We start from the raw sequence: 12,926 nt of genomic DNA, 5'->3' as shown, positions 1-12,926 counted from the left end.
GAAAGGCTATTTTTATTAAGATGAAATGCAATTTGGCCCAAGTGAACTGGGAGCAACTACTTGCCAGTAAAACTGTGTCAGAGCAGTGGAAGACATTCAAGGAGGAAATAGCAAGATTACAGGGCAAGGGACATAAAGGTTAGGATTGAGACAAAAAGGCTTATGGCAGATACCGAGGGCTCAATACGGCAGAGCCCCAAGAGAAGTATAAAAAGTGCTTGTGGGGTGGTGGGGGGGGGGGGGGGGGGGGGGGGGGGGGGGGGAGAGTGTTAAACTTAAAAAGGAAATTAGGAAAGCTAAGAGTGCATGAGGAAGCATGGGTAGAATAAAGGAATACCCAAAGGGGTTTGTTAAGTATATAAAGAGCAAGAGAATAACTAGGGAAAGAGTAGGGCCAGTTAGAGACCATAGAGGTAACCTGTGTGTGGACCCCCAGAAGGTGTGGGTACAGTTCACAATGAATACTTTGCGTTGGTCTTCACAATGGAAAAGGGCGACACCAGGGTGTAGACATCAGGGTGAAGGACTGTCAAATATTAGAGGAAATTAACATGGAGAGGAAGTACTAGTGAGTTTAGCAGCCTTAAAAAAGTGGATAAATTCACAGGCCCGGATGAGATGTATCACAGACTGTTGAGGGAGGCATGGAAAGAGATATCAGGGGCCCTGATAGTAATTTTCAAATCCTCTCTGGCCACAGGTGAGGTGCCAGAGGACTGTTAATGTTGTCCCATTATTAAAAGAGGGAGGAAGGGATAGACCAATTCTTATTATATATTATAGGCCAGTTAGCCTAACCACAGCGGTGGGGGAGTTACTAGAAAGAATTCTGAGGGACAGAATATATCTGCACTTGGAGAGACATGGATTAATCAGGGAAAGTCAGCATGGATTTCTTAAGAGAAGGTTGTGTTTGACAAATTTAATTGAATGTTTTGAGGAGGTAACCAGCAGTGTTGATGAGGGTAATGCATTTGATGTGGTCTACGTGGACTTTAGCAAAGCTTTTGATAAGGTCCCTCATGGCAGACTGGTCAAGAAAGTAACAGCCCATGGGATCCAAGGCAAAATGGTACATTGGATCAAAATTTGGCTGAGAGGCAGGAAGCAGAGGGTGATGGTAGAGGGATGTTTCTGTGACTGGAAGTCTGTTTCCAGTGGGGTTCCGCAGGGCTCAGTGCTGGGGCCCTTGCTGTTTGTGGTGTACATAAATGATTTGGACTTAAACGTAGGGGGTATGATCAAGAAGTTTGTGGATGACACAAAAATTGGTGAGGTGGTAAATAGTGAGGAGGATAGCCGTAAACTGCAGGAGGATAAGAATGGACTGGTCAGGTGGCCAGAGCAGCAGCAAATGGAATTCAACCTAGAAGAGGGAAATAATGCATTTGGGCAGGGCTAACAAGACAAGGGATTACACAATGAATGGTGGGACCTTGGAAAGTACTGAAGATTAGAGGACCTCAGTGTGCATATCTACAGGTCCCTGAAGGTAGCAGGGCAGTGGTTAAGGCGGCAAATGGGATACTTGCCTTTATTAGCTGAGGCATAGAGTACAAGAGCAGGGAGGTTATGCTGGAACTATATGAAACGCTGGTTAGGCCACAACTGGAGTACTGCATGCAGTACTGGTCACCACACTATAAGGAGAATGTGACTGCACTGGAGGTGCAGAGGAGATTCACCAGGATGTTGCCTGGGCTGGCGGGTCTGAGCTATGTGCAAAGATTGGATAGGCTGGGTTTGTTTTCCTTGGAGCAGTGAAGATTGAGAGGGGACCTGATAGAGGTGTATAATATTGATGGGCATAGATAGCATGCATAGGAAGACATGTTTTCCATTAGCGGAGAGGTCAATAGCCAGAGGGCATAGACTTAAGGTAAGGCTAAGAGGGGAAATTCTTTCACCCAGAGGGTGGTGGGAGTCTGGAACTCACTGTCTTAAGGGGCGGTTGAGTCAGAAATTCTCATAACATCTAAGTAGTTTTTAGATATTCACTTGCATTGCCATAGTCTCCAGGGCTATGGGCTAAGTGCTGGAAAATGGGATTAGTGTCGTCAGATCTTTGTTGACCGATACAGACACGATGGGCCAAATGGCCTCCTTCCATGCTGTAAACATCTATGAGTCTAGGTAACCTGAAATCAGGATTTAATGCAAATCAAAGTTAAAATTCAACAGCATCAGCTTTTATGCAAAACTATCCCCTGGGGGTGCTGCCCTTCCCAGTTTAGTTAACAATGTTTAGGCCAAGATTTTTAGCTATTAGTGAAATCAATAGTCACTCTGATATATTGGTGACATCACTGGAGTGATCTAGGTGAAAAGTGATTCATCCTTACAGCTTCAGTTAGGGTCATTTTTTACTAAAAACTTTATAAGTCAGACATTTTGAAATAAGTTAACCAATATTTTTCAATGCAATAGGGAGCATTCTGAGCAACAAGCATTTCTCTCACTCTTCTGGAAGTATCAAATGGCTCAAGTTTGCAGTACTACAATTCTACCACCAGAGGTCCCAAGACAACAGTATCCAGTTGTGTGGGGTGGGTGGTGGGGGTACTAGCTCGCTGAGGCACAATAGGCTGTAGCCTGATACGCCAACATTAACACAGCCCAAGTATGTAAAGCTCTGATCATCTGATTCATGGGTTTACATTGCACACTCTGTTAAAGGGGTTGTATCTTTGAGGGAGTAAAACGTTTGGCAATCATTCTCCATTTGCCAAACAATGCAATATGACAACTGGCTGGCTGCACCATGCAGCCCTGTATCATTTTATTCTACTACAAAAGGAAAGTTTTTAACCCAGCGTTCACTCAAGTAGAATGCGGAATTTAACCAGAAAGTAAATCGGAAAATAATTTACCAAAAGCTCTCTTTGTCCTCCTTCCTTAAACTAAATGGTGTTAAATACCAAAACTCACCGGATTCCACAGCGCAAGTTGTCTCTCGCTCATGCGGCTGAAGCCAGTGGTAAAGATATAGCCATTCGTCAAGAACACCGCTCTCATCGGCCTTGCTCCCTCGTGAGCTTTATCCTTCTCCTGGATTCATTCAATATTCAGGGAAGGAAGGAAAAATATTTTAAAAGACTTTTCATTTCAATGAAAAAGGAAGCAAAGAATTCCTTGCAGCATCATACGCATTTAAAATCCATATGCTGTACACTCCTTCAACTGCACACTGAACAAAAATCTGTTAGTGGCCTCTGGTTTCCAGAACAGTGTAACCGATAAGAATGATTTCTCTCGTGGCTGCATCCACCCCCTACCCCAACCCAGAGTATCTTTGGGCCGGTATGTCTATGCAGTGATTGCATTGATGGAGACAACTTTCTCCTTTCCCAATCCCTCCCCCAATTTTCTTCATATGAATTTATATTTAATCAAACTTCTTAAAAGTTGATTCATGGCTACCAGTTTTTCTTTTTAGAAGAGTCCTTGACTTTATCTCAAAGTTCTTGGCTCAGTATCTCTAACCTCAAATGGCACTCCTGCATCATCTCCTTTACCAAAGCTGTCTTCAAAATCTGGCTTTTTCCCATGCTAAAGACTTCTAACATTTAAAGCCCACAGCCATTCATCTTTAATACTGATTTCACATTCTCCTAGAACTTCACACTCCTGGACAGGGTACAAGAAAAAAAAAGCTTATCTTGATTGGCAACCATTCTCTTACGTCAAACCTCCAAAAGCTTTCTTCCTGATTGTTACCTTGCTTTTTACTGAAACAATGCCACATTCAATGGCCCTTGAGATCTTTTGCCATTCCAAATATTGCATCTCTCAATGCCCTCTTTCCTCCTTACATTCTCATTGTATTGAAATCAAAGCTCATGCCATGTATTAAACTAACTCAAAATTATGGATTCCCAAAACCATGACCTCAAAACTATGAATTCTCCTTACATCTGTCAGTTTACCACTGATCTCCCAATCTTCAGATATTTAAAACCCCCAGCTGACATTATTTCATGTAGGGCTGGAGGAGTTTACAGAGGCAGGGAAGGGCTAGGCCAGGGAGGAGTTTGACAACAAGGACGAGAATCTTAAAAATTGAGACATTACTCAATGGGAGCCAGTGTTGGACGGCAAGCAAGCGCGATGGATGAGTGGGAGTCGGTGCCAGTTTGGACATGGGCAGCAGGGTTTTGGATGGGCTTAAGTTTATGGAGGGTGGAAGATGAGATTTAGGCCAGGAGTGCGCTAGGATAGTCAAATCTACAGGTAAAAAAGGCATGCATGAGGGTTCCAGCAACAGGTAAAGTTCAGTAAAGGCATAGTTGGATTGACGCTACAGAGATGGAAGTAGGTGGTCTTGGCAACAATGCGGATGTGTGGTCGGACTCTCATCACATCCTTCCTTATATCTTTCTCAACCTTGTCAATCTTCTGCACTAATCAGCTATAAAATGTTTTTCTTCCTCCATTCACTAAGAGTTAGCTTATTTTGATGTATTTCTTGTTAGAGATGTTTAGTTATTGCTTACATCAGGTTCAACTTGTGTTGTCTCAAATAATGGACCCCACAGGACTTTTACTAATGGAAATAAGAAAGCACTCACAGCAATAATTTCCTCTTTCCGTGGGTCGATCACTCTTAGTTTCTTGTCCTTGCATGTTGTGCAGAGCAGGCTGCCATTACGGTTCCAAGATGTGCTATAGATCATATCTGGGTGCATCTCATCAAGCGTTATCATGGCCTCACCTGTTCCCACATTCCAGATGATGATTACATTGTCGCACCCTAAATAGTAAAGGACACAGATCTAATGAATAAAAAAAAACTTGAATTATATGGTGCCTTTCAATGACATCAGTATGTCCCCCAAGTGCTTAAACAAATGCTTGAGTAGGTACAGCTAAGTACCAGTGTGAGTCAGGCCATCCCTGCAATTCAGTTTCATAATATAAACAACTTCAAAAACAAAATTCGCAGGAAAGTAACTGAGCACTTTTCAAAGATGAATCGGTATTTTAATACCATACTTATTTCCCATTAGATTAACTGAATATGTGAAAAACTAGAACTTAAATGCATTCATGTCTCTTTTCATAAGAATATACGAAATAGGAACAGGAGTAGACCTCCACCCTGCTCTGCCATTCAATAAAATTATGGCTGATCGTCGTGTTGCGATTTCCACATTCCCATCTAAGCACGATAACCTTTGATTCTCTTGCCAACAAGATTCTACCTCTACCTTAAAAATATTCAATGACGCCACTTCCACCACCTTCTGAGGCAGAAAGTTCCAGAGTCGCACAACCCTCAAAAATTCTCTCATCTTTGTCCTAAAAGGGTGACCCCTAATTTTAAGACAGTGCCCCCTAGTTCTGGACCTACCCACAAGAGGGAACATCCTTTCCACATCCACCTTGTCAAGGCCGTTCAGGATCTTGTATACTTCAATCAAATCACCCCTCATGCTTCCAAACTCCAGTGGAAACAAGCCCAGTCTGTCCAACCTTTCCTCAAAAGACAACCCACTCATTCCAGGTATCAATCTAGTAAACCTTTGAACCATTTACATTTACATCCTTCTTTAAATAAGGAGGCCAAAACTGCACATAGAATTCGAGATGCTGTCTCACCAATGCCTTGTATAATTGAAGCATAGCATCCTTACTTTTATGTTCAATCCCTCATGTAATAAAGGATAATTAGCTTCCTTAGTTCCTTGCTGTACCTGCATACTAACCTTTTGTGACTCATGTACGAGAACACCTAGATCCTTCTGCACCTCAGAATTATGCAGTCGTTCTCCATTTAAGTAATACTCTGCTTTTTTGTTCTTCCTGCCAAAGTGAACAACTTCACATTTTCCCACATTAAACTCCATTTTCCAGATCTTTGCCCACTCACTCAACCTATCTATATCCATCTTCAATCTCATGTCTTCATTTTCACAACATTTGCAATAAAATCACTTGAATCAGAGGTCTGATATATAAATTAGTCAACATTGACACAGCGAGTTAAGACCCAAGTACAGGTTTGAGATAAAGCAGGATAACTAGACCAGCATGAACAGGTATCAACCAGTCCCTATTTTAAAGTCATACATTCTATACTGATTTTTAATTTTACGTTATTTAAAAAGAAATAGGTAACTTAGAACAAATGGGCAGCAGAGATAATTGGAGTGTAGGATTCTATTTGAAGTGCAGCCTGAGGTGTTGGGCAACTCCAAACCGAGGTGCTACAACACTACAATGGCTGGAGAGTATAATTACAGGGTGACCTTTTTATACAGGTAGTTCTGATTGTTGTAAATTCTTAAGTCCATATTCACTGAGAAGTTGACAAAAGTATTGCAACAAAACATGAAGTAAAGAGACAGGAAGACTTCACAGATGCAATTTTTTTTTAAAAAATGATGCAAATCTCCACTGAAAGGCAAACCACCCATGCTAGAGGACAACTGATTTATAATGACAGGTGCATTATATATTGTGTTGTACAGGTAAGGAGTGTTGACAGTTTTGATGATTCTTTCCAAATACAGAAAGAGTGCTGCATTGTTACATATTCCTTTAACACCACAAATTCTAACAGCAGGTCAAACATCGGATTCTACCTGCTCCCCTTGTGGAGAAGTAATACAAACGGGCATGATCTGAGGTCAATTAGAGATTAATTGTCATTGCATGGGATCATTTGCCTGCTTTTATTAAAAAGCTCTTTTCCCTTTAAAAAGATGCTACATCTGCATTGGTGGGTTACTTACCTGCCCAGATGCGATTTGGCAGTGCTTCATGTCAGCCAATTGAGTGTGACAGTTTCAAACATAACAAAGGAAGTAGATCGAGAGTTGGATTTGGTCAGCCAAGGTTATATTCATGTGCCCCGTTTTTAATGTATCATTTGTTACACTGACCATAAATAGTCATTTCATTGTTACGGGTGAAAGTATGTTTTTCAGGGGAACTTTCTTAAGCTAAATTTTTTAAAATTGTGGACTAGAACATGGTTAAAATGGATTATTGTGTCTATAATTTATTACATGTTCCTTTTTGCTATGGCTTTTAGTTCAAAAGTTTTTTTTTAAGAAAAACACTCAAACAGAATTATTTATTTTAAAAATTCACTGGGTTTGACTTGCTCAAAGCCACATGCAGGATGTGAGGAAGCAAAATTGTTTATCATGACTTACCTAAAGGAAACAGTCTGTAGATCAAAAAAAAAGATAACGTTTTCAGAATTGTCCACATTGACAGTCAGGCTATGGCAGAAGAGAGCAGGGTAAAGGACCTTGTGGATAACCAGTTTACATGTAAACTTTGTGGAGGTGTATTCCAAGTTAAGAAAATACTAAAGCCACATGACATTTAGAAAAAAATTCTCATTATTGAAATGGGGTTGAAGTACTAGAGACAAATTAGGAAATTATAGATATTAGTCTAAAGTTTGCTGTAGAGATTTATTAGAATCTTGATCTTAGGGACAGGGTTATAAGCATTTGGACAAAAATGCTCTGATGAGATTTTTTAATAGGTAAGTCTTAATTAATGAACCTAATTGAATTTTTTGAAGATGTAACAAACAGCAGTTAAGGGACTGTTTATGAAGGTTATTTGTACGGACTTCAGAAGGTATTCAATAAGGTTCCACATAAGGCCTTGTTAAAAATGAGAGCGCGTGAAATTGGAGGCAACCTGTTAGCTTTGAGGGGGAATTAATTAGGAAGCATAGATTAGGGACAATGGATATGTGCTCAAATTGACAGGATGTGATTTATGATGTCCTCAAGGATCTGTTCTGGGGTTTCAGTTTCTCACTATTTGTAAACGACTTGGGTGAAGAAATCGAGGCCTGTGTATCTCAAGTTTTCTGATGTTAGGTGCAACAGTAAATAGAGGGAGCAGGAAGTTGCAGGGCATTGACAGATTGAGTGAGTGGTAGAAGGCAGTTTAATTTGGGAAAGTGTGCAGTCACCTACTTTGGCCCCATGAAAGTTGGATTAGAGTGTTTTCCTAATGGGAAAAAAATTAGGAACTGCGAATGAATATAAAGCTTTAAGTGTCCAAGCACTGAAATTATTAAGAGCCAATGGGCAGGTACAAACAAAATTCAAAAAGGCTAATGGAATTTTTTTTTTTTCAAATCTCAAGGCAGCCAGAATACAAGTTACAGGTGCACAGAGTTTTGGTTAGGCCCCATCTAGAGTACAGCATCCACTTCTGGGTACCAGACCCAACAAAGGCGATACTGGCCATGAACGGGGTGCAGCACATCAGAATGCCACATCCAGAAGAGTTAATTTGCGAGCACAGGTTGCGTTGACTCGGTTTGTCTTCCCTTGATTATAGGGGGTGATCTAAGAGATGTTTTGATTAAAGGATTTGATGGGGTAGAGTGTTTCCTCTATTTCCTCTTGCAGGAGAGTCCAGAACAAGAGGGTATAACCTTAAAATTAGAACTAGGGCATTCAGGGGAGGATGTCAGAAACACTTCCTCACACAAAAGGCAGTGGAAAATCTGGAACACACTCAGTTGTCTTTCCAACCCCGCCCTCCCTACCCCAAAAAAGCTGTTTATGCTGGAGGAGGTGGAAGGTGGGTGGGTGTTGGGGGGGCGGTCCAACTGAAAATTTACAAACTGAGATTGATCAGATTTTTTTTTGTTAGGGGTGTTAAGGGTTACTGAACTAAGGCAGATGGATGGCCCTAAGTTACAGATCAGCTATGATCTAACTGAATGGCGGAACATGCTCGAGGGGCTGAACGGTCTATTCCTGCTCCTACGCACTGACAAACAATCAAGGAGTAATTACTGTAATCCACAGAAATCTGCTGTTTCTGTTCTCATTTTTGTTTAATTTGATCACCTAATAAACCCGACGTACTTTATGGCTCAAGATTATATGGTGTGTCAGTGTTACTTGTCAGTTGGAGAGACCAGAATTACGAGGCAGTTAATCAGCAGCATAAAGGATTTATTGTTCAACCTGGGAACACTACATTATCAGATACTTTGTGCATGAGGTCATGCTATGGTTCAGAGGCAGTAAGGGCTTGCTTATGGGAACGACCATTCACACTGGCCACAAGCAGAGTAACTGTAGAGAGCCTGGTGGTTCTTCATGAAGCATAGGGGGACAAAAGTTCAGACTCTTTGTGGTTGAAACAAGTTGATGTAAATGGGAATAAAAATGCTGGAAATGAAATAAATAACAATGCTAGAAATGTACAGCATCCAAAATCATGGGTAAATATATTAAGTAGAGACCCTACTTGGAGTTACCAGGTGGTATTGATAAAAGGTTTCTGCTAGAAGCAATAAACTGCATTATTAATGTGAATTGGGAGTAACTGCTTTGTCTATATGTTCAAAGGGCACTTGCAAGACAGAAAAGTGATGCCCAAACAGTAAAGCTAGTTCAAAAGTCCCAGGTATAAAGCAGAGTCACATTTTATGGTTTCCCAAAATAATGATTAACTTTACTCTCACCAGTGGTTTGTTGTGCTTAAAAGGCAAAAAAAACCTAAATAAGTACATAAGAAGAAAGGAATAGAACAATATGCTGATATGAAGAAATAAAGAGGTTCAGAAGGAGTCTTATATGGAGCATCAACATCTGGCATTGACCAGTTCAGCTGTTTCTGCTGTAATTTCTTTGTAAAAAAAAAAATTGTTTCCTCAAATGGTAGCCCAAGCTTGGAATGATAAAACATTAATTCAGAGACATAACACTATGTCTTAGCGAGTAAATGCATTGCGTTATGTAATATTGAGTCACAGGAATCAGGAAGGTTTCAGTTTTGATCTTTGATGCATGTTGACTTAGTGCTCAGCCAAGGTGGCAGTGGGGTTGCCAAAACTAGCCTGTCCCCCTTGAGGGGTGGTGTGGGGAAGAATAATAGTGCATGACTGGTATTAAGACAGGTACCCTCACAGTAGGACAGCTGCAGGCTTGGACAGGGGGAAGAGGGAGGTAAGGGTTGGCGAGATTAAGTAGGAAATAGTAATAGTGTCGGAGAGCCTGAGGCCTATTGGAGACAGGAAAGGAAATAAGTTCACACCACTCTCCATTAATTTGCTGAACTAGCTATAGATCCCCCAGGGTTCGTACATTGCCTTCTGTTGAAGTGTCACCGAGAGGCAATGCACTGTTACACATTGGGAGTCAAAATTAAATCCTGAGATGTTATTAGAAAAATTATCACTATGCCAACTCATTCAAATCCAGTCAGGGCATAAATTAGGATTTTGGGAGGTTGGTGTATGATTAGAAGTTCGGTCTTGATCACTTGTAACATTTTCATGTTATATAGGACTTGGTTCAGTTTTGAATTCTGCAACATAGGAGAAGTTGATGCACTTCAGGTTCCTAATACCATCATCTCATTGTATTTGTGTACAAGCCAGCTTTGTGGTTCCATTTCTGTAGCTCAATCAACCTAGAACACATGTGAAACCCCTCTGTAGAGACCTCAATTGAGAGAGTGGTTCACTAATCAGAGGAAAGCAGAGCTCAAGATGGAGGTAGGTCAGGAAAAGTTGTACTACCTCAGCACATTCTCCATTTTCATACTTAGCAAAATAAGGAAACAAGGTGAAACAATTTCCTGCAAAGCTGTCCTGCCAAGTGTGGAATCAATTAAAAGGACCCAATCAAAAAGCTCAGAGGGCAGGAAACAAACCCTGGGATACCAATTACCGGAGCACAGCTAGGAACTCAACATCAGACAGGTAAAGAAAGGAGTGATCTGATCTGAAGGGCCAATGAACTGATTTGGACTATAAGACCTTGCACTGTTACATTCTGCCGCTCCCTTAAACTTGGTAGTAGCCAACGCCAGCCAATCAACAGCAGGTCAATAACAAAGGACAGTGCCCCATGTTTGATCGTCCATAGTAGCCTCATGAATGCCCTGGTCAGTCAGAGGAAGGCCGAGAAAATTAAATATTTTCTTCCTCTTTCTGGCACCTTGCCAAATGAGAGCTTTCTTTCTGATACTGAATTAACCTCCAGGTAACCTCACTGCATTCCTGGTCAACTCCTCAGCTATGTAAATGACACACAGCAGAGCTGGGAAGTAACATTATTCATTTACTGCAGGTTTCCGTCAAAGGAAACTTTGAAAACTTGTCCCTCCATACACGGTCATGGATTTGCTCATGCAAATAAAGATCTGCCTCAGTGTATGATTCTCTGCAGAGCGCACCCTCAATTTGCCAAGATACTGAACTTTAAACTTTGGAAGTCAGGGTGGGGATAATCAAATTCAACTTTGGCAAATTCTAAAAGCAGTTATTATTTTTATTGTCTAATTCAAGTGTCATTTAAAAAGGCAGACTTTTCCACATCCTTTTATTGGTGCTAAAGCCTGAAATAAGCATCTCAAACAAGTCAAATTAAATCGGAATACTTTGATTTAAAGCAGGATAATCTGGGATAGATTGCCGCTACATCAGTTTTAGACACTGCTGGAAACACTAAACTGTTTTGGTGCATTCACAGAAAAAGTTTGGCTCTCAACGCCCATCATTTAGACTGGCGAAATGGCTTCCTCGTGTGCTGTAACAATTCTGTGATTCTGTAAAGCACATGGAATACAGTGGCACATCAGTTAGCCTCCCCCTTCCTCACCGAACTGCCCATCCTTCATTTGTTAACCGAGATGGTAAATTTCAGGCAGGCTGCTCAATTGTGGAGGCGCCAAACACACAATTTAGCCCTCATCCAAAGTCTACATGTGTACAAAGTCCCAGCAACATCAGATATGAGAACCACTGTGAATATTCACTCCCTAGCCTAAGGGGCATTGACCTCAAGTGCACTAGCTCTACAACAGCCCTGCATCAGATCAGCTAATTCAGCACAGATCATGGATCCGATCTGGAATCTGCCTGGTTTGTGTAGCTCAACACCACACCCTGGCAATGTACACATCAATCATCATTAGGGCACGGTTGGGGTATGAATCATTTTTGGTAGGACTTCCTGCCCTTTAAGGTCAAAGCTTTCCTATAGAAATCTCTGGAAAACTTGGCAATGGCAGAAGATACACACCTTTCCTCAGGCTAGTTCAACACAATTTAAATTAGACCACTACCTATTTATAGGAACTTTAATCTTAATTAGAAAAAAGCTCTCCTTTAATGAGCTTCATAGACTTTTATAGAAATCATGAATGCTTTGATGTTATTGAGGCCTCATTAAATACTTCATTAGTGAAAGCTTGCAGTGGCACACTTTGGTGAACAGAGGCCTCTGGTCCTCCATTTTGGAAAGAAAGCCAGACAGGCAGAGGAAATTCACTTGAGGACTCCGAGACTTTTAATGAAATGTATAAGTAATGGGTCTCACATCAGTACTTACAGGTGAGTGAATGAGACTAATGGGCAATTCTGAGCCTGCTTTATTAAAAAGAAAGGTCTAATGAATGCAAGGGGTTCTGTTCACATCTAGTGAAAGGCTTTTTTTTTTGATTAAAGGAACCCAACTGTTACTACCCACAAAACTCAACCACGAAAATTATGAATTGAACAAAATTATCTAAAGGGTATTGTAACCTATAGAATTTTCACAATCACCAAATTTTAATGTGTGCAACAGAAAGTGACTGCTCCAAGGATACCTTTGAATCACAATTATAAAGCATCTTAAAACAGAAACAAACGACAAGTGAGATACAGCCTTTACGCACTTTGGACTTATGACGTAAAGCATGGATTAGGAGAGAAATGAAAGAGTTTGGATTTAACAAAACATAAAAAGGTGATGAATTTGCACTGGAATGATCAGGTATAACAAGTGTAAAATGAAGCCGTATGGCTAAAGAAGTGAGGGATATCTTTTTAAAGCATCTTTGGAATTTGCCATATGGATTGCGACAATCCTTTCTGATCCAAAAATGTCCTACCATCCCATGCATATTACCACGGGAGTAATTTTAAGTTTGCAGAGACAAGG

General features: G+C 40.8%; 1 protein-coding gene across 3 annotated transcripts in view; it reads right to left on the bottom strand.

The window, feature by feature from the left end:
- The window catches only part of coro1cb (coronin, actin binding protein, 1Cb), a 175,334-nt gene that overhangs the window by 34,256 nt on the left and 128,152 nt on the right, over nt 1–12,926 (bottom strand). For all 3 annotated transcript variants that reach the window (XM_041202432.1, XM_041202433.1, XM_041202431.1), the window contains 2 exons: nt 4,569–4,750; nt 2,929–3,048 (listed from right to left, as the gene is read on the bottom strand). In XM_041202432.1, coding sequence (XP_041058366.1) covers nt 2,929–3,048; nt 4,569–4,750 — 302 coding nt within the window. The remainder of the gene's footprint in view (nt 1–2,928; nt 3,049–4,568; nt 4,751–12,926) is intronic.

Source organism: Carcharodon carcharias, chromosome 13, assembly GCF_017639515.1.
Source record: "Carcharodon carcharias isolate sCarCar2 chromosome 13, sCarCar2.pri, whole genome shotgun sequence".
NCBI classification, from domain to species: Eukaryota; Metazoa; Chordata; class Chondrichthyes; order Lamniformes; family Lamnidae; genus Carcharodon; species Carcharodon carcharias.
This window is presented reverse-complemented; position numbering and strand designations above follow the sequence as displayed.